The 27816-nt window shown below is 38.2% G+C and overlaps 1 protein-coding gene across 1 annotated transcript in view; it reads left to right on the forward strand.

Moving 5' to 3' along the window:
• The window catches only part of EIF2S3 (eukaryotic translation initiation factor 2 subunit gamma), a 29194-nt gene extending 13577 nt beyond the window's left edge, over positions 1–15617 (forward strand). Inside the window, exons 4-13 of the mRNA XM_059911774.1 lie at positions 1159–1286; positions 1377–1498; positions 3613–3707; positions 4985–5143; positions 6419–6553; positions 8038–8132; positions 8552–8696; positions 10193–10362; positions 10735–10907; positions 15202–15617. Coding sequence (XP_059767757.1) covers positions 1159–1286; positions 1377–1498; positions 3613–3707; positions 4985–5143; positions 6419–6553; positions 8038–8132; positions 8552–8696; positions 10193–10362; positions 10735–10907; positions 15202–15265 — 1286 coding nt within the window. The 3' untranslated portion in view covers positions 15266–15617. The remainder of the gene's footprint in view (positions 1–1158; positions 1287–1376; positions 1499–3612; positions 3708–4984; positions 5144–6418; positions 6554–8037; positions 8133–8551; positions 8697–10192; positions 10363–10734; positions 10908–15201) is intronic.
• Positions 15618–27816: the final 12199 nt, after the last annotated feature.

The following is a 27816-nucleotide window of genomic DNA, read 5'->3' on the forward strand; positions in this document are numbered from 1 at the left end:
CTAGTTGCGGCGAGCGGGGGCCACTCTTCATCGCGGTGCGCGGGCCTCTCACTATCGCGGCCTCTCTTGTTGCGGAGCACAGGCTCCAGACGCGCAGGCTCAGTAATTGTGGCTCACGGGCCCAGTTGCTCCGTGGCATGTGGGATCTTCCCGGACCAGGGCGCGAACCCGTGTGCCCTGCATTGGCAGGCAGATTCTCAACCGCTGCGCCACCAGGGAAGCCCCTCTGGCCACTAATTTTAACCTCTCACTTTGTGTGATTATCTGAATTACATGAAGATGCAGATATTCAATAAATAGATGTTCAGCTCTTGCGAGCCAAGCACCTGCTAGATATTTTTGAGAAGCCCATGTTGCCCGTGCCTAGCTTACAGACTAGGTGAGAAGAAGCGATAAATACATAAGAAAAGTTTAATAGCATAAGGTGATTGTAGTCATGTAGCATTTTAAAGAAGAGGGGGAAACGCGACTGTACTTGCCACACAGGGTTATTGCAAGGGCAGAGTTTGCGGAAGTTTTGTTTGATATATAAGCTATTATTAACTAGATAATTTTTTTTTCTTAATTGGCACATAGAACTTCAGAGAAGAAGTTATGTTGACTGATTGTAAATTTGGGGTATTTGAGAGTCTGCACAAACAACACAGTAAAACCTAGTTAAAAGTAAGGCTCTACCATGAGGCTGTTAAAAACTTATAAGATATGTGCTACCCTTGACAGCATTACCGTAATGATACCTGAGTTGTTTTCTTGTTTTCATGGATTCCTTTTTGTTGTGTGAGGGCTCCTCATACCTATTTACTTCACTCTGAAAATGCTGGAGAGTTTCTTGATATACAAGATTTCATGTACTTTTTACCAAGTGTTTATTTTAAATGAAGGCATTCTTTTCTGTGAGTAAAAACATAAGATGGGTAGCTTTTATTATGCTGAGTATGGTTTAAAACAAGGTTGTCGGTTATGTGGAAAGTTCTCCTCAGTCCTGTATCAGAGTAAGTTTTTTGTAATCAAGGATGTGTAGGAGGAGAAATTGAAGTCACTATTGGTTTTACATTGATGTTTACAGTGAGTTATGGCTTTGGGTTTTCTACTCTAAAACTGAAAAAATATGTTGTGTAACTGAATGCACATGAGTTAATTTTTGTACTTTGTCTATAGGTACAATTGGTCATGTAGCTCATGGGAAGTCTACGGTTGTAAAAGCTATTTCTGGAGTTCACACTGTCAGGTTCAAAAATGAACTAGAAAGAAATATTACAATCAAACTTGGCTATGCTAATGCTAAGGTGAGCTGTGTACAGTGAAATTAGAAACTAACTTTAATTGTTGAATGTGCAGATAACAAATCCAAGTCTTTTTTTCATTGGAACTTTTAGATTTATAAACTTGACGACCCAAGTTGTCCTCGGCCAGAATGTTATAGATCCTGTGGAAGTAGTACACCCGATGAGTTTCCTACAGATATTCCAGGGACCAAAGGGAACTTCAAATTAGTCAGGTGACCTCTTTTCTGCTAAAAACACTTTACACTTCATATTTTGTTGTTGTGTGATTTGTGCTTTTTGAAATATTTAACTGAGATTTTAAACAGTGAACCTAATTGTTGAATGGCTTTATTTTTGCATTATTTTGTTTTTCTTGTCCATAATGACAATAATTGGAAAAGTCAAGTATTTAAACCTGCATTAAGAGATGTACATGTAAGTTCTCCAAAGGAAAAGTATCACATAAGCAGAATGAAATGGAGGGAAACACAGCTCATTGGATTTAAGGGATTCTTTTTGCCAGGCCTCCTAAATTTCTCTTAAACAGTGTGGTTTCTGTTTCTTAGAGGAGAACAAAGCCATTCTTAATCACGTTTTTTAAATACACGGGCTTGTTACCCATCTGTTTTCTGAATATGATTGCATATACTTATTCTTTATTAGAGGATACTGTCATCCACCCAGCGATGTTTATGGGGGTTGGGGATAATCCACAAAGAAATTGTAGATTGCGGCAGAGCTGGGACTAGGGAGAGGCGAATGAAGCCCAAAGTTTAAGAGGAGGGAGAAGCTTTAAAAAGAAAAGAAAAAAAAAGGGCCTTGGTAATCAAGATAAATAGTATTATTTATTTATTTTTAAATTAAAAAAAAATTTTTTTTGGCCCCACTGTGCAGCTTGTGGGATCTTAGTTCCCCGACAGCTCAAACTACTAGTGTTTTGCTTTTCATTATCACTTGGGGTTTTTTGTTTGATTTGCTTTTGTCATGGCATTGTTGCTGATCCTGTTTTCATTTAAATTTTTGATATTTTGTTCATCATGGATTTTTTGCATGAATTTTGATTTTTTTAAATATTAAATTTAAATATTGTTTTGATTACTGGATTTTTTTGGGCACCCCCTTAAATTTTGCACCTAGGGCGAGTGGCTCACTTGCCTCACCCTAGTTGTGGCCCTTATCAGATATCAGCAGACTTTTCCTGCAAAAGGCCCAATAGTAAATATTTTCAGCTTTGCAGGCCATAGATTCTCTTTGCACCTACTCATTTCTGCTCTTGTGTTGTGAAAGCAGACATGATGTGCATGAGTGGTTATGGCAGTGGGCCAGTCTGCTGCCCCTATTTTAGATCGTGAGTGTGAGCATACAATTATTAAAAATAATGATTCCGAATGAGTAGCATAATTTTGTTTAAATGGTGCTGCCATCTGCACTTCAGATGGGCAATTCCAGCTTTTCAAGATGCTAGAGAAGTTTTTGGCAAATTTTTTCAGATGGCACTGCCCATTCTGTTAACACTGGTTTAGCTTTCAAATCAATGACATTCCCAGTATATACTTTATACCATATTCACTTTGATTGGATTTGGGAGTTTTTGTATCCAGTTATTTCTACACATAGCTAATTTCATTTGCTTTGTAATCATCTGCAGTGATTTTACTCTCAGCCAGTAGGTAATTTTTGTTGTTGTTCTTTTCATATTTTATTTTTTCCCTCCAGTTTTATTGAGATATAATTGACATACAGCACTGTATAAGCTTAAGGTATACAGCATAATGGCTTGACCTACATACGTCGTGAAATGATGATCACAATAAGTTTAGTGAACATCCATCATCTCATATAAACTTAAATGAGTAGAAAAAAATTTTTTCCCTTATGATGAGAACTCTTATGATTTATTCTGTTAACAACTTTCATATATAACAAACAGTGGCGTTAACTATATTTATCATATTGTACGTCATATTTCTAGTACTTATTTATCTTATAACTGAAAGTGTGTACCTTTTGACTGCTTTCATTCGATTCCCCCTCCCTCCATCTCCCACCTCTGGTAACCACAGATCGGGTAACCACAAATCTGATCTCTTTTTCTATGAGTTTTTTTGTTTGTTTGTTTTTGAAGTATAATTGAGCCAGTAGGTAATCTTATTTCTAAGGTCTAGAAACACCAAGTCCTGTAACCACTTGACTTTACAGAAATAAGAATTACTTCCATATTCTTATTTCATATTTATATGTAATATTCATATTCTATATTCAAAGGGATTTAATTTTAGGAAATCTGTAACTCAAATGTTGAAGTATTGATTGGTCTTAGGACTGATTGCTGTTTTTTAATTGTTAGACATGTTTCCTTTGTTGACTGTCCTGGCCACGATATTTTGATGGCTACTATGCTGAATGGTGCCGCAGTGATGGATGCAGCTCTTCTGTTGATAGGTAAATACGTCAGAACTGGTTTGGACAAATCATTGTGGAGCAAATCCAAAATGGACTATTTAAAGGGAAACTAAGGCCTTTAAGGGCCACATCCAGTACCTAAAGGGGACGGAAATGGGAACTAACATGTCAACCAGGATGATATCCTTGTCTACCAGCTATCACAAAATACTAAAGATAGACCTAGGGCAGATGTCGTGTGAGAATTCTTTTGGTAGTATATATTTGAAAAAATCAATAGCATTTTCTCCCCTTAGATCACATGAAATGATTTATTAGTTTTATATTTACATGTAAAAGTGCATGTATTATTTTTGTGTGTGCATCTCTGAGTTGTCTACTGCAACACTGGTGTATAATGGTTTTATTTAGATGCAAATCTCATAATAAGTGCTGAAGTCTAGATGAATTGGGGTTTTCAAGGCTGGTGTTGTGCCACCTTCCTTATGTGAGCTGTCAAGAGATTTTGTTGCTATGGGATAATTTTTAAAAGTATGCCGAGCGTATATAGTACAGGACACCTGAACATCATCACTTAGGATGGTCATTAAGGTGCCCAAAAAACATACCTATTTCTTTATAATACCAATGGTTGTTTTTAGTGTTCTTCCCTCGGTTTGTTAGGGAGTAGCTTCTGATAGTAGCTGAAATTCATGGACTGTGTTAAGTGTCTTCCCTTAATTACTCTCTGCCTCTCAGGAGCTTGACTGGGCCAGAACGTCTCTAAGACTAGACAGAGCCAGAGGGCTCTTCCTTATGTCTGAGCAAAAGCTAAGGGCAGACCCTGAGATGCTAAACTTGTGGATTCCAAGCTTTTGGCTTAGGACCAGGGAAGAGAGCCAAATGATCAGGAGGCTCCAGTGAATCCAGACACAGTGGCTGAAGCAGGGGCAAAGGTGGATGCTCGGCAACGATCCAGGACTTTTGCCTTGAGTAGGGCTAGGGCATTCAAGCGTTTCCTTTTTTAGATGTCAGCTAGTGTTTTTTTGGTAGTACAGTACACATAACACAAAATTTAGCATTTTAGCCATTTAAAGTATACAATTCAGTGATATTAAGTACATTCACAGTGTTCTACAAGTGTCAGCACTGTCTAGTTTTGTAACATTTTCATCACCCCAGAAGGAAACCCTGTGCCCATTAAGCAATCCTTCTGATCCCCCTTTCCCTCAGTCCCTGGCAACCACTAACCTGCCTTCTGTCTCTTATGGATTTGCCTATTCTGGCAAATATTTCTAGCTAATTCTCATGCTTTTTTTTTATTCTTTATCATTTAGCTGGTAATGAGTCTTGTCCTCAGCCGCAGACTTCTGAACACCTGGCTGCTATAGAAATCATGAAACTGAAGCATATTTTGATTCTACAAAATAAAATTGATTTGGTAAAAGAAAGCCAGGCTAAAGAACAGTATGAACAGATCCTTGCATTTGTACAAGGTAAGAAGCCATAATATCTAATAAAAATCCTCCTCAGTGATAGTAAAATAAACGAAAGCATTTAAAAAAAAAAAAAAAAAAAAGGGCTTCCCTGGTGGCGCAGTGGTTGAGAATCTGCCTGCCAATGCAGGGGAGACAGGTTCGAGCCCTGGTCTGGGAGGATCCCACATGCCACGGAGCGACTAGGCCCGTGAGCCACAATTGCTGAGCCTGCGCATCTGGAGTCTGTGCTCCGCAACAAGAGAGGCCGCGATAATAAGAGGCCCGCGCACCGCGATGAAGAGTGGCCCCCACTTGCCGCAACTAGAGAAAGCCCTCGCACAGAAACGAAGACCCAACACAGCCATAAATAAATAAACAAATAAATAAAATTAAAAAAAAAAAAAAAAAAAACAAACCTTAAGTCTTCGGAATTCCCTGGCGGTCCAGTGGTTAGGATTCTGCACTTTCATTGCTGAGGGAGTGGGTTCAATCCCTGGTCAGGGAACTAAGATCCCGCAAGCCACGTGGCATGGCCAAAAAATTTAATTAATTAATTTTAAAAAAATCCATAAAAAAAAAAACTTCAGTCTTACACTGTTCTTACTGAATAGCTACTTTTAGAATTGAAACTGACAATGATTTATTTTATCTTTTAGTGTTCCTTTCCTCTAACAGCATAGTGTTTTTCATTTCAGGGAAGACATCTTATTATTGACATTTGATCCTCTCTTAGCCTTGTTTTTCTTGTTAGAAAGGTTGATTTCCTATGCACCCAGTTCTCTCATAACAAAAAAGAATAAATCATTTTGATTAAAATATCATTGTGTTTGGTCCGTTTCTTTCACCAGCCTGTTTGACATTTAATTAATAAGGAGCAAATACTATATATGCCATCAGTCTTTGATTAGCAGAGTCTATAATTTTATCTTGACATTTATTGGGAAGTTAATTACATGTTATTAGAAATCTTTCAACTAGTAAAGTGCTCTTTCCCAGGAGTGTTAGTATTTTGTTCTTTTGAGCAGTTTTATCATTTTGGTGTATTAAATATATCTATTAATATATTTTGACTTTTTTTTCCCTTAAATGCAATAGTATTCATTTTCAGGAGCAAAAACAAACATAGAATACTGGCACTTTTCTAAAAAGAATTATCATTTTCTACCTGTTGCTGGCATTTGTGTGGGGATGTTTAGGCATCTATTTTAGTAATCTTAACTGTTTCCTATAATATGTAAAGAACAAGTTCTGTAAAACTGAAGAATTTTGATCTTTCTGAATTTTGTCTTATAGGTACAGTAGCAGAAGGAGCTCCTATTATTCCAATTTCTGCTCAGCTAAAATACAATATTGAAGTTGTCTGTGAGTACATAGTAAAGAAAATTCCAGTACCCCCAAGAGACTTTACTTCAGAACCCCGACTTATTGGTAAGTGATAGGATTTTGTCTGATCTTTTCCACATTGGTGATTCCTCTTTAAGGGAAACAGCAATGATTTCTGCAGAGGTGATAATAAATTACAATCTCCATAAAATTTTTTTTGAACTCAATTAATTCTGATATTGTATTAGCAGTGCTAGATTGCATTACTGGTGAGAGAAAGTTTTGAATACAGAAGGAACTTTTAGTCTTTTTGTGCTTGGTATGTGATATGTTACGTGATTGAGATGGAGTAATGCATTATTCTGTATGGAATTATGTTTTAGTCAGGAACAGGATATTAGAATTTCCATATAAATTATTTCATTGTACCATTAATGAAGATTTTCATCTCTTTCAACTTATTTAAGTTCATATACCAATATTGGTATAATTTGATCATCTAAACTCATGATTTCTACATAGATATAGGAGCCTTTTCAAAATGGACATTTGAACCCCTCCCTTCATCCAGGCCCCCCTCTGTGTGTTGTGGGAAGGGTTCTTTTGGGTGATTGTGATGTGTACCCCTTGTTAATGATCACTGCTCTCAGGACTGAAGTGCAGGTCACATAGTTCTAGGGTTGTGGGGTTTTTTGGTTTTTTTAAATTAATTAATTAATTAATTTATCTTTTGGCTGTGTTGGGTCTTTGTTGCTGTGCGTGGGCTTTCTCCAGTTGCGGCGAGTCGGGGCTACTCTTCGTTGCGGTGCACGGGCTCTAGGCGCGCCAGCTCAGTAGTTGTGGCTCGCGGGCTCAGTAGTTGTGGCTCGTGGGCTCTAGAGCGCAGGCTCAGTAGTTGTGGCGCATGGGCTTAGTTGTTCTGCGGCATGTGGGATCTTCCCAGACCAGGGATCGAACCCTTGTCCCCTGCATTGGCAGGTGGATTCTTAACCACTGCGCCACCAGGGAGGTCCAATCCTAGGGTTGTTTTGAAGTTTTAAAACTACATTTTTAATGCAGAAATCATATAATATAGAGGTATAAGAAGAAAAAGGTCTACAATCTCCCTGCCTCGCCCCTTAGCCCTGAAGGAACCAAAGTAAACAGTTGGTGTGTACTATTCCCGCACCTTTCTCTTTGTTCATATCATCATGTATAAACATATACACATTTCTTGTTTTAGTTTTTGTTTGTGGAAGTGGGATCATACTATGCATAACTAGTTTTTTTTTTTTTCCTTAACAGTATATGAAGGTTATCCTTCCACATCATTACATGTGCTCTAACATTCTTTTTTAATAGCTGCATGATACTCCATACTCTGGGTGTACCATAATATGCCTCCTATCAATGAACTTTTAAGTTATTTCCACTTTTTCCATCGTAATTAAGGTTGCAGTATACTTAGTTGGAATAATATTAGATTTTGTCACGAAGTCCCCCTTGTATAAGTCTTATGTGTCTACTATTTTAGAGAAGTTAACTTAATCAAATTTTTCTGAAGTTAAAGTGAATAGAATTGGCTTTAATTTGTTTTGTTTTTTTTTTAGTTATTAGATCCTTTGATGTCAACAAACCTGGCTGTGAAGTTGATGACCTTAAGGGGGGTGTAGCTGGTGGTAGTATTCTAAAAGGAGTATTAAAGGTAAACTAGGTTTTGGTTGTTGTGTTTTTATTTTGTTTGTTTTTCTCTTGTCTTAATTAGGAAAATAGTATGAACACTCCAAATTGAAAAATAATTTTTTTCTTCATGGTGTCTAGTACTTGATATAGATTTCTTTGTTTACTATTATATCTTTTGAGTGTGTTTGACCTCTAACTTGATAGGCTTCTATGAATATGGAGCACATTTTATATGGTGATAGGCCTGTGTGGTAGGTAGTTTGAAACATTTGGATGGTTCTGGTTTTGAAGATCTCTCCCACATCTTTTTTTTTAAATAGTGATCTTTGAAATAGAGAAAGGATTGCTTTTCAGTTTTGTTTTCTTCCTGTTAAGACTTTTTGTATGTAATGGAAATCGTGTTGTCCCACAAATTCTAATCACTAATTTATATTTTTACAGGTGGGCCAGGAGATAGAAGTCAGACCTGGTATTGTTTCCAAAGATAGTGAAGGAAAGCTCATGTGTAAACCCATCTTTTCCAAAATTGTATCACTTTTCGCAGAGCATAATGATCTTCAGTATGCTGCTCCAGGAGGTCTTATTGGTAAAGATTTTTCTCTCATCCCTACGTTTTTAATTTGTGGATATTCATGGTACTTTTCATGAGAAACATATTACTCATAAAGATATATTATGGATTTTTATTATTGTATATTATAGATTTTTAATTTGATGTTTAATAATTGAATGGGGTAGAGGAACATATGTGGTTAAGCTGTTGATTTTAGGTCGTAAGATGGTTTCATGTGTTTGTAAAAATTATTTTTAAACATAAAGTAGAATTTTGATTTAGTTTTTAAAGCAGCTCCTTTTTAGCAGTAACAAAGTAAGTTTTATGTCCTATCATTTAAAATACCTAACTATACTTTTTTTTTTAGCCTACATGGTTTTGGGGATAGAGTGGTGGTGGTTTTTTGTTTTTGTTTTTGTTTTTTTTAATGTATGTTTTGCAAATGGAGAGTTACCCACAAATGTCAGCTGAATCATGTCAGATCATAGTTACGCTGAGGTGGGAATTAAAGAAGATAACTTCCGTTATGTTGGAATTACTGAGATAATTTATGGATCTTCTGATCTCATACAATAGTGTATTACCAGATACCCAGAAAAAGGCAAGGTACAGTGAGAATTAGAGGTATTATAACTTTTGGATTAAAGAAGAAAACATTTGGTGAAGGAGTTTGTCTTTTTGTTCTCTGGTGTTTGGCTATATAATTCATTTTTCTATTGTTATCTTGTAATTAGGAGTTTACCGCGTATAATTTTATCCTTTTTGTTTGTTTTGTAAACAAGGAAACTCTGGAGACTTCTAAAATTTAACTTATGGAACTTTTCAAACATAAAAGTAGATTAGTGTAATGTAGTGTAATGTGTGCTCATGTAGCCACCACCCAGGTTCAACAGTTAATACTTTACCACTCTTTTTCTTTTACTTTGGCCACGCTACACGGTTTGCGGGATATTAGTTCCCCGGAACCTGGGCTCACGGCAGTGAGAGCACCAACTCCTAACCACTGGACTGCCAGGAATTCCCAATACTTTACTATTCTTGCCTCATCTTTGTATCTTCTTCCCTCTTCTCCTTGAAAGACATACAGCTAAAATATTTTGAAGGGGATCCCAGGAATCATATAAAGTCTTTAAGCTATCTTTTTGATCAGCCTTCCAGGGGAGAAATGGCAGGCAAATATCCTGAAAACTACTCATTATGAATTTTGTATCTTTTCAACCTTCATTAAGGATATTCAGGCTCATTTTTGAGTTAGGCTCTTAGCTCTGTTTGTCCTTTGCTTAGAATTTAAATCAAGAGAATCTTTCTGTTCTCAAATGCTCAACTAACCCATGAGTTTACAGTTCTGTTTCTTCAGATAAAACAGGTATTTTGTCACATCTATGTAGCTAATACATGAGTATGAAAGTATAAGTGTGTATTAAAATGTATAAGTATATGCTGTACTTGTTTGACTAAGTTTTTTGGGTAAACAGCTTTATAGGAAATAAAATGTTGAACAATAAAATGTATATCTTATTTTGTATTAGGAGTTGGAACAAAAATTGACCCCACTTTGTGCCGGGCTGACAGAATGGTGGGGCAGGTACTTGGTGCAGTTGGAGCTTTACCTGAGATCTTCACAGAACTGGAAATTTCCTATTTCCTGCTTAGACGGCTTCTAGGTGTACGCACTGAAGGAGACAAGAAAGCCGCAAAAGTAAGTGCTTTCTGTAATTCCTGTTCCAAAAAAAGTGACAGTGAAATTAAGACCAGTTTTGAGGTTCATTTGTTTTCAGCTAACATGGGATTAAGAAAAAAGAATAGGTAGATAAATTTGACTTCCTGAAAATTGAGAACTTCTGTATGGCAGTCAGTTCAAAGTAAAACAAAACAGGAAACAGTATGTCATGTATGACATGATAATTCCTATTATCCATGTGACTTTTTTAAAAAGTCTTACTGAGATCAGATTGGCAGAGATGGAAAATTGCTGACATCTTTTGTTGGCAAGGTTGTAGGAAAATAAGCAGTTATTTGGAAAGCATTTTCTTGATTTTGGGGTTTATTTTTCCCCCTTTGATTTCCCTAGGTGCAAAAGCTGTCTAAGAATGAAGTGCTTATGGTGAACATAGGATCCCTGTCGACAGGAGGAAGAGTTAGTGCAGTCAAGGCTGATTTGGGCAAAATCGTTTTGACTAATCCTGTGTGCACAGAAGTAGGAGAAAAAATTGCACTTAGCCGAAGAGTTGAGAAACACTGGCGGTAAGTTTATTAGCCTTTGTCAGTGTCTAATAAAAAAGACAGAATCAGTTTTCTTAACACACGCACAAACACACTTTACCTTGAACGCAACAGTTACTCTACTGTGGTTTCAACTCTCAACTGTTTATTCGAATGACTTCAAAATCTGTGTTTCTAGGCCTGATTTGTGATAGACACAGCCTATGCGAAAACCAGTGAACTTAGGTTTAATATCTCCCTTATCTTTTTCTGAACCGTTTGAGGAATAGGTTGCCCCTTGATGTCTTCATACTTTGGTGTATATTTCCTAAAAACAAGGATATTCTCTTACATAACCACTTAACAAGTTTAACATTGTTAAAATAGTGAAATCTACAGTCTTTTCCAGTTTTATCACTTCTTCCAGTAATGTCCTCTGTGTCCTCCATCTAGGATCATGCATTGCATTTAGTTTTCATGTCTCTTGATCTCTAATCTGGAACTTCCTCAGCCTTTCTTTCTTTCTTTTTTAATTAATTAATTTATTTATTTATTTATTTTTGGCTGTGTTGGGTCTTCGTTTCTGTGTGAGGGCTTTCTCTAGTTGCGGCAAGTGGGGGCCACTCTTCATCGCGGTGCGCGGGCCTCTCACTATCACGGCCTCTCTTGTTGCGGAGCACAGGCTCCAGACGCGCAGGCTCAGTAGCTGTGGCTCACCGGCCTAGCTGCTCCGTGGCATGTGGGATCTTCCCAGACCAGGGCTCGAACCCGTGTTCCCTGCATTGGCAGGCAGATTCTCAACCACTGTGCCACCAGGGAATCCCTCCTCAGCCTTTCTTTGTCTTGTCATTGGCAATTTTGAAGAGTACAAGCTAGTTCCTTTCTAGACTGCTCCTCAGTTTGGGTTTACTTGGTGTTTCCTAAGATTAGGTTCAGGTTATGTATTCTTGGTTGGAATACTTCCGTGTAGGTGGTGATGTCTCTCCTTAGGGAGTCACAGCCAGAGACACACGATATCTGATTCCTCCTTGTTGAGGTTAATTTTGATCACGCAGTCAAGGTGTTAGCCAGTTTCTCCACTATATGGTTACTCTTTGTACCCTTGCAAATAAGCGTTCTGTGGGGAGACTCTATGCAAATAGCCTGCTCCTCATCAAATCCCAATCCCACCCTGCTGGATTTAGCATCCACTGATGATTTTTGTCTGAATTGAGCTTGATTATGGTGTTTACAAAATGGTGATCCCCATCCCCCAACTCCACCACTCCTCATTTATCATTTGTCATTCTTTCTGCCCCGTTATTTACTTACCTAGTTATAATACGCACTCATGGCATCCTGTTTTATTCAGTAGGTTATGATTCATTACTGTTCTTATTTATTTATTTTGAATTTTTGAATTTTATTTATTTTTTATACAGCAGATTCTTATTAGTTATTCATTTTATACATATTAGTGTATATTTGTCAATCCCAATCTCCCAATTCATCCCACCACCACCTCCCCCCCCTGCCAAGTTTGTTCTCTCCATCTGTGTCTCTACTTCTGCCCTGCAAACCGGTTCATCTGTACCATTTTTCTAGGTTCCACATATATGCGTTAATATACGTATTTGTTTTTCTGACTTACTTCACTCTGTGTGACAGTCTCTAGATCCATCCGTGTCTCTACAAATGACCCAATTTCGTTCCTGTTTATGGCTGAGTAATATTCCATTGTATATATATACCACATCTTTATCCATTCGTCTGTCAATGGGCACTTAGGTTGCTTCCATGTCCTGGCTATTGTAAATAGTGCTGCAATGAACATTGTGGTACGTGACTCTTTAAATTATGGTTTTCTCAGGTATATGCCCAGTAGTGGGATTGCTGGGTCGTATGTTCTATTTTTAGTTTTTTAAGGAACCTCCATACTGTTCTCCGTAGTGGCTGTATCAATTTACATTCCCACCAACAGTCAAGAGGGTTCCCTTTTCTCCACACCCTCTCCAGCATTTGTTGTTTGTAGATTTTCTGATGATGCCCATTCTGACTGGTGTGAGGTGATAACCTGTTCTTATTTATTTTGATACCCAAATTGTCGAGGATTTGTCCAGTAGAGACCCTTTAAGTGACTCCTATGTCCTTTTGACATTTCCCCTTTTTTTTTTACCCTATTGTTTTATTAAGGAATCCATTTCTATGACTGTCATGAAACCCAGGCTAGGTTAGCAGTGATGCATTCTGGAGGTAACTACATCCCACTCTGGACTTTCTGGTAATAGCCACTGTCTTCTCTACCTCAACTGAAAACCCAGAATCAGTCCCTGCCCTCCTACCTTGGGAAGATGCCAAAGCCAATTACATAAGAGGCTTTTTCAGAGAAGATGACTTTTCTTAGAAGACAAACCCTCTGCTTTGTTTTACGAAGCAGATAGCAACCCCATGGACAGGTTGGGACTTGCGCAAGCCTCAATATTTCCCCATTGGGTTTGTTTTTGTTTTTGTTTTTTTTGGCAGTTCCTTACTTTGTGGCACAAGATGTTCTGGAATCATCTTGTACCTCTCCCCTGCTCCAGTTTAGAATTGGTCATTTCTCCTGAGGGGGCCCTGGTTCCTCTTAGTGGGAAATGGTATTAGAAATGCAGATACGGGTGCTAGGTGTGCTTGTTGCTCCTAAGGTGCTGTTGCTTCAGGGCGCTTCGAGTGGATAGAGCTAGGAAACATGCACATATTGTTGACTCCTGTCTCTTTTCTCTTTTCCTGGTTAGTTACTGAATCTACTCTTTCCTTTCTATTCTGTGTGACCTCATTATAGCCCATACCACCATCATTTCACACATAAAAGTTATTGCAAAAGATTCCTAATTTGCCTCTTCCACTGTTACTTAAGCACTCAGTCAAAATTAATCTTCGTAAAACATTTTTTCATGCTGTACTCAGTAATTTTTAGTAGCTTCCCACTACTTTCTGATATTCAGGACCTTTCTGGAAGCCTGCTTGAACGAATTTTAAGTTTCTCCTGCTTTGTCTCATACAAACCCTCTAAATTAGACTGTTCTGTGTCCTGATTGTCGCCATAATTACTCAAATCACCCTTGGCTTTGTTTTTTTCTCATTACCTACCTCCCTTATTAAGGCTTCCCTGGTACAGTGCCTCAGGATGGTCTTTCACCATTTACTGTTCAGAAGATATGAATTATTACTCTCTAATTTAGAGTTAAACTTTTTGTTCTCTTTTAAGTAAATCATTTCTGCTTTGTGGTGATTTATGCCTGCTTGATTTTACTCTCTTGTGTGATTATACTATTTGCTGTTATAGACATACTGATTTACAGTGTATTTTAAAAGAAAGGAATGATCTTTTTGTGTCTGTGTACTATTTTTTTAAATATTTATTTATTTATTTGGCTGCACTGGGTCTTAGTTGTGGCACACAGGATCTTCGTTGCTGCGTGCGGGAGCTTTAGTTGTGGCACGCGAACTCTTAGTTGCAGCATGTGGGATCTAGTTCCCTGACCAGGGATTGAACCCAGTCCCCCTGCATTGGGAGTGCAGAGTCTTAGCCACTGGACCACCAGTGAGGTCCCTGTCTACTAATATTGTAAGAGGATTCTATCCAAATGAAATTTTATACGTTGCTTAAAAATTAGCAAGTATGTTAAAAGAAATGAAAGCATCTGAATGATCCTTATATTCTTTAGATTTGTTGTTTTTAACCCATGCTTAGGTAAGTTCTGTTGTAGAAGCTACAGTTGAGGTAGCAGTCTGGCCTGACCAGTGACTAGAGCAGACATTGAAAGAGAGAAGGAGCAGAAATCCCTCTGCTCTTGAGAGTAATCTGTTTATAGATTATCTAGTCCTCTAGGTCTTCTCTTAATTTCCGTTACCAGCTAAAGTCATGATAAAGCAAGCCATGGTGATCTGTTGAAGTGCTGTGAATGGTTAAAAAACAAAACAGAACAAAACATAAAAACATTTTTCAAAGAGGAAAAGAGAATGAAATTAAAAAAAAAAAAAATCAGACTGAGGTGGTTTGTGTATCAGCGTGGCTCCTTGGGCGGACCAGAATATTCTTCATTAGTGGTTCTGAGGGGCAGGTATATTTTGATGAGAGTGAAGATGAGCATATTTGTACTAGCACCTTTTTGTTTGCTTTTCCTATCATTCCTTCTGGCTAGAGCCCATCTCTCTGGGTCTAAGAAGATAGTGTGAGCTTTCTGAAGGACCAGGTTTTGGAAACAAATTTAGATTTAGCAGATAGGCAAGTAAAACTAGTTATGTCATGTGATTATGTAGTAATGATAATGAAATGGATATAAAATTCATGATTTCTTTTATTTTCATTTTGCAGTTTAATTGGTTGGGGTCAAATAAGAAGAGGAGTGACAATCAAGCCAACAGTAGATGATGACTGAAGAATTAAATAACAGATTTGGATGAAGTCGGAATTTCTCTTAACAACCTAGGGGTATATTTTCAAAGCAATAGTGAGGAATTAATTTCACAACTCATTACCTTAGGAGTAGCTGTAAGGTTATTCTCATTTTTTGGTGATGAAAATTTAACCTCTAGTACTAAAATAGGATCTATAATCAATGTAAAAATTGGCATAATGTTGGATTGAATCTACATTTTACCAGAAATTAATCATTCCCAAATAATGTCTAATTTATACATCAGTGCAGGTTTGAAAGGAAACTGCTACAACCAGCCTTTGCTGTAGCACACATACCACTGAATCTGTTTGAAATAAAATTTTTCTTCTTATTTTTCATGATTCGTCTTTGAGTAGCTCCAGGCTTGAAGGATTATTGTTATCAGTAAAAACTTGAAGACAAATTCTTGAAGACCAACTTCCCTTTACCCCATATTTTATGTTGCTTTTATCTTTTTAACTTTGAGTGACAAATTAATAGGTTCAAATGAAATTGTCCTTTCAGGCATGAGGGCTTGTTCCCATGGACACACCTTTCTCTCCCCTTTTTTTCTGGACTAGAACACAGGAAGCTAGAGCCCGAAGTTCTCATCCTCTCCCTGTGATGCCCTGCGATTGTTTCTGCATTGCTTTACGCCCAAAACCCTACAGCTTTTCCCCATTGGAAAGTACTGTTAACACCAGGTGATTTTAGTTAAGTAACAAAGATCTTTCCAGGCCTTATTTTATGTTTTTTCTTAACTGCTTAATTGATAAGGTTATGATGTAGATTCTAATATTAGTAATCTGTGGAACTTTCAGGAGGCAAAAAATGTTATACAGCAAAGGGTGAGCCCTTTCGCTTTTAACTTATTCTCCGTGTTCCTGCACTTTTCCTGTGTTGTGCATTTTAATTTTTGTTTATTTTTGTTTCATGAAATTCTGTTAAAGCAGTGGTTCTTAAATCTGGCTGACATTAGAATTGTTGGGGAAGCTTAAAAAAAGATAGATGCTCCACAGAGATTCTGATTTTAATTGGCTTTGGGTGGAGCCCAGGCATTAATTTTTAAAGCTCCCCTGTGTTGAATAACAAACTTAGAGAGTTGAGAAGTAGGAGTATCAAATAACAGAATCTTACTAAGGTTTGGTAGTCTGATAGTACTCTTGTTTGCTTTTCTTAAATTTTCATTTAATGTGGGACTTGATGCCACAGTTGTAACCTTGTGCTCTTTTGGGCATTGGACATGCTGCCTTGTAGAAGTTTAAAAGCTGTGGTTCTGGTTGTTAACGTAAGTTTATAAGTTTTGGGGAAACATATTAATGTTACGTACTTGCTTGACTTTGAAGGGTTGTGTTACAGCATGGAGAACACACTTAAATGAAACAAGGTTTTAATCCAATCATTAATTTTATGTCTAACATGTCCCCATGTGTTTTGTAAGCACCTTCTACCAGAAATTCTGGAGTAACATAAGACCCAAGTTCACTAATTTATTGTAATTAATCTCATGTCAGAACTGAAACCAGAAGTCTTTTCTATTTCAAACATCCACATGAATTTCAACAAATTTGCAAAGCACTGTGCTTAGTGTAAACGGGAATACGCAAATACGAAAACAGTGGGCCTTGTTTTCATAGAACAGTGATTCTCAGCAAAAGTTGTACCTGGTTGAGAATCTGCCTGTAATGCGAGGTTATTGATGAAAGTACACTGTATATGTAAATCCTGTTGGCTCTCCTGTTAAGGTGTTTTCAGAATCTGACCAGTTCTCACCATCTGCACTGCTACTGTCCTAGTCCAAGCCACCAGTGGCTCTCACCTAGAATAGCGCTGTAACAACTCCTCACTTCCACACTTGCCCCACTGCAGTCTGTTCTCAACACAGCCAGAGTTACCCTTTTTGTAAGAGAGAATGCTGTGTACCACTCTGATAAATTATAAAGTTCATCTCACAGGAATGGGGGGCATCAGGACAGTAGCTTTGACATCTTCCAAATGATTTCCAGGTTGACCTAGAAAGCTCGCTCTACTATTTCACTCTTTGTATGTAACCTCCAAAGATGATGATGATGATGATGTGTGTGTGTGTGTTTTTGGTTTTTGCAGAGCAAAAAAAGAATTTTTCTTTTAATAAGAGTGTGCAAATAGCTGCACTCCCATAAAACTTATGAAATTCTATTTCTAGAAAAATTTAATATGGTGAAAGGAAATGGATGCTTCTCTGGAAATACATAAAAATTTTTTAAATTACCAGAGATGAAGCAGATACCCTTAAAATATTGATAATCAAGAAACTGAGGTTACTAAAAAATTTCCTCTGCAGAAGTTTCCACAAACTCACAATACAAGGAATGGGTAATTCCTGTTGTTTAATTTGTACCAGAATGTAGGACACAAAAAGGAGGCAAAAAAGGAGACATTGTAATTCATTGTTCAAAATTATTATATCCTTGCTGCCCAAACGTGGAGAGAACACTACCAAAAACAAAGCAAAAGCAAACCACTAGAGACCATTCTCACAAAGTTATAAAATCCATACTAAAATATTAGTAAATTAAGTCCAGCATGCTATTGAAAGAGTAATGCATTCTTGTATGTACCTGGAGCTTTTAGAGGTGGAAAGGAAAAAGCATACCTTGAAGATGTATTTGATACAATTCAAAATTTTTTAAATGTAGGTAATGTAGAGAAGGACACTATTAACTTGATATAAGGTACTTAGAGAACTATCAGAATCATTGTTTTTAATGATGAAACATTGGAGCACAGTAACATCCTTCCATAATGCTGTAGGTGGGATAAAGTTTCAATTGGGTAAAATGTGGGGTTGTGAGGTTAATGAAATAACAAGGGTAAATTCAGAGGGTTGGGAAGTAGTCATCAGTTGCATTGCACTGTAATTCATATTATTGTTTGGTTTCTCTATATTCTCATTAGGGTCTGGAACAAGTCAAGAATATCAGCTACCACTTGAATTCTACAATATTGTTCTCTGGGGCTTAGCAAATGAGACAGAAATATTGAGAATGGAAGTGACAGAATGTTACTTACAAGGTATGATAAGATTGCCTAGAAAATACAACCCAGAAACTGAAAAACTTGAACTGCTACGAGAGTCCAGTGAGGTGACAGTTCAAAATAAACATGCAAAAATTATTAGTTTACTAAATAATTTACTAATTAGTTTACACCACACACATGTACACACAGACACACACACAAATCAGAAAATGCCATGGGTATAAACTTACCAGGTATAAATTTAACAAGATTATGCAAGATATATATGAATGAAACTAATTTGTTGAAAGACAAAAGAGGAGCATATGAGTAATGAGAAAATAGGCAGTACTCTTAGATGAGAATACTCGATATTATACAGATGACTCCTTTTTCTCCACCTATAAATTCAGTGTATTTTTTTTATAGTTTATTATTTTTTTAATTAATTTTTTATTTTTGGCTGTGTTGGGTCTTCGTTGCTGTGCACGGGCTTTCTCTAGTTGTGGCGAGCGGGGGCTACTCTTGTGGTGCGCGGGCTTCTAATTGTGATAGCTTCTCTTGTTGTGGAGCACGGGCTCTAGGCTCGCGGGCTTCAGTAGTTGTGGCTCGCGGGCTCAGTAGTTGTGGCATGCAGGCTCTAGAGCACAGGCTCAGTAGTTGTGGTGCACGGGCTTAGTTGCTGTGTGGCATGTGGGATCTTCCCAGACCAGGGCTCGAACCCATGTCCCCTGCAGTGGCGGACGGATTCTTAACCACTGCATCACCAGGGAAGCCCAATTCAGTGCATTCCGAATAAAAATTTCAATAAGGTTTTTTAAAGAACTTGTCCAGTTGATATTAAAGATTTGGAAAAGTAAGATTCACAAGAATCGTAAATAAACCAGAATTCCCTGGCGGTCCATTAGTTAGGACTCTGCGCTCTCACTGCCGAGGCCCCAGGTTCAATCCCTTGTTGAGGAACTAAGATCCCACAAGCCACGCAGCACAGCTAAATAAATAAATAAGTGAATGAATAAAAATGTAAGTGTTCTTGATGGGGTTGGGGGGAATAGTAAATAAACTTGTTTAAAAGAATTATGATGGGAGAGTTGACATGTTTTAGAACATATGATAAAGCCACAATATAAGAAGTGTGGTATTGATGCAGAAGTAGATCAATCATTGGAACAAACTTTACAACCAGATACAAAATTTTAATAACACATGCTATAGGCAGCATTTTATGTCTGAGAAAATAGACTTTTTTAGTCAAAATCATGAGCCATTTGGGGATAAAAGATCTTTTATTTAAAACCTTATTTAAGATTTTTTTTTTTTTTTAAATTTTTATTATTTATTTATTGGTTGGGTTGGGTCTCTGTTGCTGCGCGCGGGCTTTCTCTAGTTGCTGCGAGCGGGGGCTACTCTTCATTGTGGTGCGCAGGCTTCTCATTGCGGTGGCTTCTCTTGCTGTGGAGCACGGGCTCTAGGTGTGCGGGCTTCAGTAGTTGTGGCACGTGGGCTTCAGTAGTTGTGGCACGCGGGCTTTAGAGCGCAGGCTCAGTAGTTGTGGCTCACGGGCTTAGTTGCTCCGCGGCATGTGGGATCTTCCCGGACCAGGGCTCGAACCCGTGTCCCCTGCATTGACAGGCGGATTCTTAACCACCGTGCCACTAGGGAAGCCCTAAGATATTTTATTGAGACAAAATTATGAACAAAGAAATCTTAGGAGATTATTTTAATAGTTTGGATGAGGAAGGCAAAACAAACCCAAAAGCCTAAAGGAAAAGTTGGTAGATCTGATACATAAAAAGTTCAAAACTTACAGCCAAGGAGATTACAGATTTAAAAGATGATAGGTTGAGAGAAAATAATTAAAACTTACATGAAATGTGAAAGATTAATATTCCTAGTACAAATCAGTAAGATAGAATAGAAATGGGACAAAATACATATTGCATCACTTTAGATGGGCTAAAGACTAGCAGGAAGAGGGCTCATGTAGACTCATGAGCACACTGAGTGCTGCTGATTTGATTTGGGCAAAGATGGAAGTTAGTGGCAGTGAAGTCCCACAGGCAGGAGCAGACACGGCATCTCATCTCCATAGAGTTTTCTTTGTGCCTCAGGCTCCACAACAGGGAAGGGCTGTGCTGCTGCCAGTGACTCTTATACGGTAGGGTCTTGCCAGAGCAGAGAAAAGTAGTTCTGTGCTGAGCCATTGACTTTCATACTCAGGGATTATATCACTGTTCAGGAAGAGCTTAGACAAATACTCCTCTTAATGCTTGCATTTAAGGGAGTGTTTACAAACATTGGGCAGCAGGGTAATCACACTATTCTGGAGGATAAAGCACCATTATTGAACAATATGTCTGACTTCAGCTCTTTGGCAACAGGGAAAATCCAGCTTGCAAATATGTATAGACTGTATATAAAAGAAATGCAAGTACCCAATACACATTTGTGAAGTGTTCAGCCTGTCTAGTAATAAGAAACGTGAACAATGTGATTCACTTTCACTCATTAAAATTGACGAAAATTAAAAGGATTTATAGCAGCCAGTGTTGGTGAGGATATATTGTTGGTGAGAAGTATAAACTGGTACATTCTCTAAAGAGGACAGTTTGATTACATCTATCGAGATTTAAAATATCTCACCCTTCGACCCAGAATTCTGTATCTGGGAATGTATCATAACGAAATATTTGCTCATGTTCACAAAGACCTATGTAGAAGGATGTTTATTCCAGCATTGTTTAGTATGGCAACGATTGTAGGGCACCGAAATGTTAGTCAAAAGGGGATCATTAAGTAGCTTTTGTGGTACATTTATTCTGTTATGAAATAAAACTATAAGCCACCTTTGATTCAGCCCTGGTTAAAATGAAAGGTGAAAATATTGGTCCCAAAGGTATTTTATGAAAATCCCGAGAGGGAATAATCTCTGTCTTAAAGTGCTTTGAGAATTCGTAATACAGTATAGGGTGTTGCTCACCTTAGCAAAAAGAATCGAGAGGAGTGTCAAAGGAACATGCTCCTTGTCGGTGTTAGCACTGAATCTGTTAGAATGACAAGTTTATTTTCTCAAACAAGTTTTTTGGGGGAAAGCCAAGACCAGCAAGTGAATTCATGCCACTTACATAATAGTGAAATTATACATTAAAGTTTATCACCATCAGGCTGGTATATCCGTTGCAATCTATATTCCTACAATAAATACATTCTATAAAATATAATTTCCTGTTACAAGCATACAGTGACTAATATATTTCCTACAACAAACATATAAAAAAACTAAGCAGAAATCATAATTTTAAGTAGTATACTCCAAGAGTTAAAAATCAACCCTTTATAAATGATATGTATGTCAAGAATATCGCAGTAGGAGCTTCAGTTAACCGGGAATGCATTTAATGATGCATTTAATGACGGCAAGATGCAGATTATAGCTCAGACTTAAAGAAAATCTTTCCCTTTCAAATTCTCTTCCCTTTCAAATTCTCTTAAGTCTTATGGGACTTTATGGTTTGTAAATCATCTTCAGACTTCTCCGAAGGGTTGTAAAAAATACAACAAAACCCATTAGTCCAGTGGGTTTTATTCTCGAAAGCACTATTCCAACGATCTTTTGTCTCAAAAGTTTCTCATCAACTACTATTATGCCTCATGGACTATTTTTTCAAAAATTGTATTGGCCTTTTCAAAGGACCAGTTTTTGGCTTTGTTGAGTCTCTATTGTGCTTTTCATTTCATTGATTTCTTACCTTTATTATTTCCTTTCTTCTACTTTCTTTGGATTTATTGCGCTATTTAATTTTCTTTTAGCTTTTCTTCTTTCTAATATAAACACTGAAGGCCAAGCGTTTTCCACTTGGGACTTTCATAGCAGAATCAAACAAATCTTATTATTTATTTAGGTATAATCTACATTTAATAAAATGCACAAATCTCAAGTGCTCAGTTTGATGAGTTTTGATTATTTTATACACCCATGTATCCATCAGCCCAAACAAAATATAAAACATTTCCATCACCTCAGAAAATTCTCTCATGCTCCTACAATACATAGTCTTTTGGCATCTGAATTCTAATTAGGATGTTTTTCAGATTCAATAGTTTGTTTCTTTTTATTGCTGGATAGTATTACACTGTAAAGATAAAACCATGTTTTGTTTATCCATTCACCAGTTGGTGTACATTTGGATTATTTCCACTTTTTGGCTGTTAAGAGTAAACCTGCTATGAACATTAGCATTCAAGTCTGTGTAGATATATGTTTTCATTTCTCTTTTTTTTAAATTTATTTATTTGTTTGTTTTTAATTTTGACTGTGTTGGGTCTTCATTGCTGTGCGCGGGTTTTCTCTAGTTGCGGTGAGTGGGGGCTACTCTTCGTTGCAGTGCACGGACTTCTCATTGTTGCGGCTTGTTGCAGAGCACGGGCTCTAGGCGCACGGGCTTCAGTAGTTGTGGCACGTGAGCTCAGTAGTTGTGGCTCATGGGCTCTAGAGCACAGACTCAGTAGTTGTGGCGCATGGGCTTAGTTGCTCTGCAGCATGTGGGATCTTCCCAGGCCAGGGCTCGAACCCGTGTCCCCTGCATTGGCAGGTGGATTCTTAACCACTGTGCCACCAGGGAAGTCCGAGGTCTGTTTAATATTGATTCTTTGAAATTTGTTGAGACTTCAGTTGTCACTTATATCTGGTCATTTTTTATAAATGCTCTATATGTAATAGAGAAGAATGAACAAAACTTTTTTATTGGTGAGTTTATCTTGTGGGTTTGCTGATCTTTATATATTTATGTCTTCAAATTTGGGGAATTTTCAGCCATTATTTCTTCAAATATTTTTCCTGTGCTAATCTCTTTCTGCTCTCCTGGGACTCCAGTGGTACAAATGGTAGACCTTTTGATATTTTTTTCACAGACCTGAAGTTCTGCTAAATTTCTTCAATTTTCTTTCTTTCCCTTTTTTGGATTGGATAATTTCTGTTGATCTGTCTTCAAGCTCACTAACTCCTCTGTCATCTGTAATGGTTAATTTTGTGTGTCAACTTGGCTAGGTTATGGTACCCAGTGTTTGGTCAAAAACTGGTTTAAATATTCCTGTGAAGATATTTTAAAATATGTGATTAACATTTAATAAGCAGACCTTGAATAAAGCAGATTATCTCTATAATTGTGGGTGGGTCTTATCTAATCAGTTGAAGGCCTCAAGAGAAAAGACTGACCTTCCTTGAGGAAGAAAGAATTCTGCTTCCAGACTGCTTTTGGACTCAAGACTGCAACATCAATTTTTCCCTGGGTCTCCAGCCTGCTCTCCTGCCCTGAAGATTTTGGATTTGGCAGCCCCCACTATTGCCTTAAGCCAATTCCTTAAAATCAGTCAATCAAACCCTCTCTCTGTCTCTGTCTCACTCTCCATATATATATTCTCTTTATCACTGATGTTTTGCAGTTTGACTCCAATGTATCAAAAAAATGTACCCACAAGCTTCCAAAATGATCCCTAGAGGGCAGTGTTGTCCCCGTTGAGCCCATAGCACTTTTGAGACAATTGTCTCTTTTGACTGAGGTTGCTTTTTTTTTTAAATTATTTATTTATTTATTTTTGGCTATGTTGGGTCTTCGTTTCTGTGCGAGGGCCCTCTCCAGTTGCAGCAAGCGGGGGCCACTCTTCATCGCGGTGCGCGGGCCTCTCACTATCGCGGCCTCTCCTGTTGCGGAGCACAAGCTCCAGACGCGCAGGCTCAGCAGCTGTGGCTCATGGGCCCAGCCGCTCCGCCGCATGTGGGATCCTCCCAGACCAGGGCCCGAACCCGTGTCCCCTGCATTGGCAGGCAGACTCTCAACCACTGCGCCACCAGGGAAGCCCTGAGGTTGCTTTTTGACCAGAGACTGGCTGGGTTGTAAGATCTGGGCTGTAGATCTCCAGTTTCTCATGGTCTCAAAGGCTAGACTAATCCCCTTTCTATAGACAAAATGACGTGGATTCCAAAATTTTAAAGTAGGGGATGTACCTGCAGTCCACATAATCCTCATTTTATATAAACATAATTCACTAGATGAGCTCAGTAGAAGTAGGTATGTGATATATATATATATATACACATATATATAATGAGGATTTTATACATATATATTTTATATATATGTATTACACATTTACTTCTATTGAGCTCATCCAGTGAATTTTTAATTTTGTATATTGTATTTTTATCATCTAAAACTTCCATTTGGTTAGTTTTTATAGTTTCTTTTTACTCTGCTGAGAACTATCTTTTCATTTATTTGAACGGTGTGTTTACCTCACAGAGCATAATTATAACAGCTTTAAAATCTTTGTTAATTTCAACATCTGCATCATTTTGGATTTGGCATCTGTTGAACGTGTTTTCCTTTGGGAATTAGTCACATTTTTCTTAATTCTTTGTATGTCAAGTAATTTTGGATTGTATACTGGATATTTTGAACCTAAAATAAGAATCTGGGTCCTGTTAAAGTCCTCTGATGGATGAGATTTTTTTTTAAAGCAGGCAATCAACCTAGTTAGCTTCAGTCTACAAGTTCTTGCTCACCTTCTGTGCGTAGTAGTCCCAGCGTCAGTTCAGTTTTCAAAGCCATTGCGCTGATACTTTGGGCTTATCCTACATATGGGCTCCTCAAAGGTTAGTTTGAGTGGTGTTTCATATAGTAGTTCAGTTCTCAAAGTCTTTGCTATGTTGCTTTGGGTCTGCCCCATGCATGCTCAGCTCAGAGGTGAGCCTGGAATTTATGCTGGTTCATACACAGAATTAATGGATCCCCTTCTCCAGCTCACTCTTTGTGATTCTTTCTACACTTTCCAGCTTTCGGGGGCACGTTTTCTCAGACCTCTGGCCAGAAGTATGGGGTTCCTTGGAGTTTTTCTCCTTGTACTGCCTACAGCGGCTCTGCTAGAGACTTCTCCTCTGACCAGTGCTGGGATAGAATGTAGATAAAAATTTGGTAAATCACCCCTGTATGAGTCACTTCAGGTTTTGACTTCCCTTCTCAATTCACCTCCTTTGCTTACTTTTCAGGATTCTCAAGTAGTTACTTTTTGTGTTCTGTTTTTTCCCCAGAGATTTTAGTTGTTTGAAGTGGGAGAGATAGACTGTAGTGGGCTTAACTCTATCTTGACTGGCACCAGAAATCGGTACATCCACAATATTTCTTCTAGTGAGAGTCTGTGAGTGGTAAATTACTTCTTCGTATGTCTGTAAATATCTCTATTTTGCCTTTACAATGGTAATTTACTTAGGTATAAAATCCTATGTCGCTAATAATTTCCCTTTTCACTTTGAAAATATCATTCCACTGTCTTCTGGTATCAGTTGATGGTTGATGCAAAGTCTGCTGATATTCTGATTTTCATTTCTTAGTGGTAATGCCTTTTTTCTCTTGTGGCTTTCAAGATTCCCTTTATCAAAGAAAAAGTACCCACAAACTTCTAAAATTCTCCCTAGAGGGCAGTATTGTCCCTGTTGAGCCCATAGCACTTTTGAGAAAACTGTCTCTTGACTGAGGTTGTTTGACCATAAACTGGCTGGGTTGTAAGATCTGGGCTGTAGATATCCAGTTTCTCATGGTCTCAAAGGCTAGACTAATTCCCTTTTTATAGACAAAATAACATGGATTCCAAAATTTCAAAGTAGAGGTTGTATCTGCAGACCACATAATCCTCATTTCTGGGTTTATAGCCTATTAACCCCTATTTCTTTCACTGATTCATGGAAATCTGCAGCTTTCACTTAAGGTTTTGGCTAGCTTCCTTCAGTCCTTAATTGCTTTGTATTTCTTTATTCCATTTAAAGTATTTAAATATATTTCAGACTAACTTAAAGCCACTTAAGGCCATCTCATTGGATCATTTGCCTCCCTTCCCCCAATTATCCATTCATTTATTTAACATTAATTGAGTTAATATGCCAGTTTCTATAGTAGACCAGGGGACAGAGCTAAATAAAACCCAGACCCTTTTCTCAGTGTTCCCTCAGCCTCTTCAATGCATTATTAATCCAGAGAGAAATTTCATGACGTAGAACAGTGTTTTAAGGAACATGTGAAGCTGTGCCAGAAAAGTCTTTGATTTAAATAACTTAGGGACTTCCCTGGTGGTGCCGTGGTTAAGAATCCTCCTGACAATGCAGGGGACATGGGTTCAAGCCCTGGTCCGGGAAGATCCCACATGCCGCGGAGCAACTGAGCCCGTGCACCACAACTACTGAGCTGGCACTCTAGAGCTCGTGAGCCACAACTGCTGAGCCCACATGCCACAGTTGCTTAAGCCCACGTGCCTAGAGCCCGTGCTCCCCAACAAGAGAAGCCACTGCAGTGAGAAGCCTGTGTACTGCAACGAAGAGTAGCCACTGCTCGCCACAACTAGAGAAAGCCCGCGTGCAGCAACGAAGACCCAACACAACCGTAAATAAATAAATTAATTAATTTTTAAAAAACGTGTATTAAATAACTTAATCTGTTTCTTAGTGGGTGTGATAATTTTTGTCAGGAGAAACTTGTTCCTCAAGCTTCTATAAAGCCAGTCCTGCTACTTTCTATAAAATACATTACAGTAGGACTTCCCTGGTGGCACAGTGGTTGAGAATCTGCCTGCCAATAAAGGGGACACGGGTTCGAGCCCTGGTCTGGGAAGATCCCACATGCCATGGAGCAACTAGGCCCGTGAGCCACAACTACTGAGCCTGCGCGTCTGGAGCTTGTGCTCCACAACAAGAGAGGCCTGCGCACCGCAATGAAGAGTGGCCCCCACTTGCCGCAACTGGAGAAAGCCCTCGCACAGAAACGAAGACCCAACACAGCCAAAAATAAATAAATAAATAAATAAAAATACATTACAGTAATATTTATTGATCCATGTGCAGGGTGGTTGTGAGATATTTTACAATATTTCCTGTCAAGTCTCATTCAGCAGAGAAATTGTTACTGGAAATAGTACTTTTGGGAAATGTTTTGTCAGGCTGAATTATTTGTTCTATAACATCTTGTGTTGAACCTGAAAATATTAATAGACAAGTATTCAAAATGAATCTGAGTTTCTTCTTTCATCAATATTAATAATACCATTTCAAGTGGACGTTTGACAACATTTAATTTTTGAGCAGAAATAATAGAAATATAAATGTACTTGTATAATTTTGAAAATTAAATATTTGTTACCAAATATTCAAAAAAAAGGTTGTGAGGACTTCTCTGGCCGTGCAGTGGTTAAGACTCCGTGCTTTCACTGCAGGGGACATGGGTTCAATCCCTGGTTGGGGAACTAAGATCCCTGCATGCCACGTGGTGCAGCCAAAAAAAAAAAAAATCAAAAAACAAAACAAGGGCTTCCCTGGTGGCGCAGTGGTTGAGAATCTGCCTGCCAATGCAGGGGACACGGGTTCGAGCCCTGGTCCGGGAAGATCCCACATGCTGCGGAGCAACTGGGCCCGTGAGCCACAACTACTGAGCCTGCGCGTCTGGAGCCTGTGCTCCGCAACAAGAGAGGCCGTGACAGTGAGAGGCCTGCGCACCGCGATGAAGAGTGGC

This window comes from Balaenoptera ricei, chromosome X, assembly GCF_028023285.1.
Source record: "Balaenoptera ricei isolate mBalRic1 chromosome X, mBalRic1.hap2, whole genome shotgun sequence".
Classification (NCBI taxonomy): domain Eukaryota; kingdom Metazoa; phylum Chordata; class Mammalia; order Artiodactyla; family Balaenopteridae; genus Balaenoptera; species Balaenoptera ricei.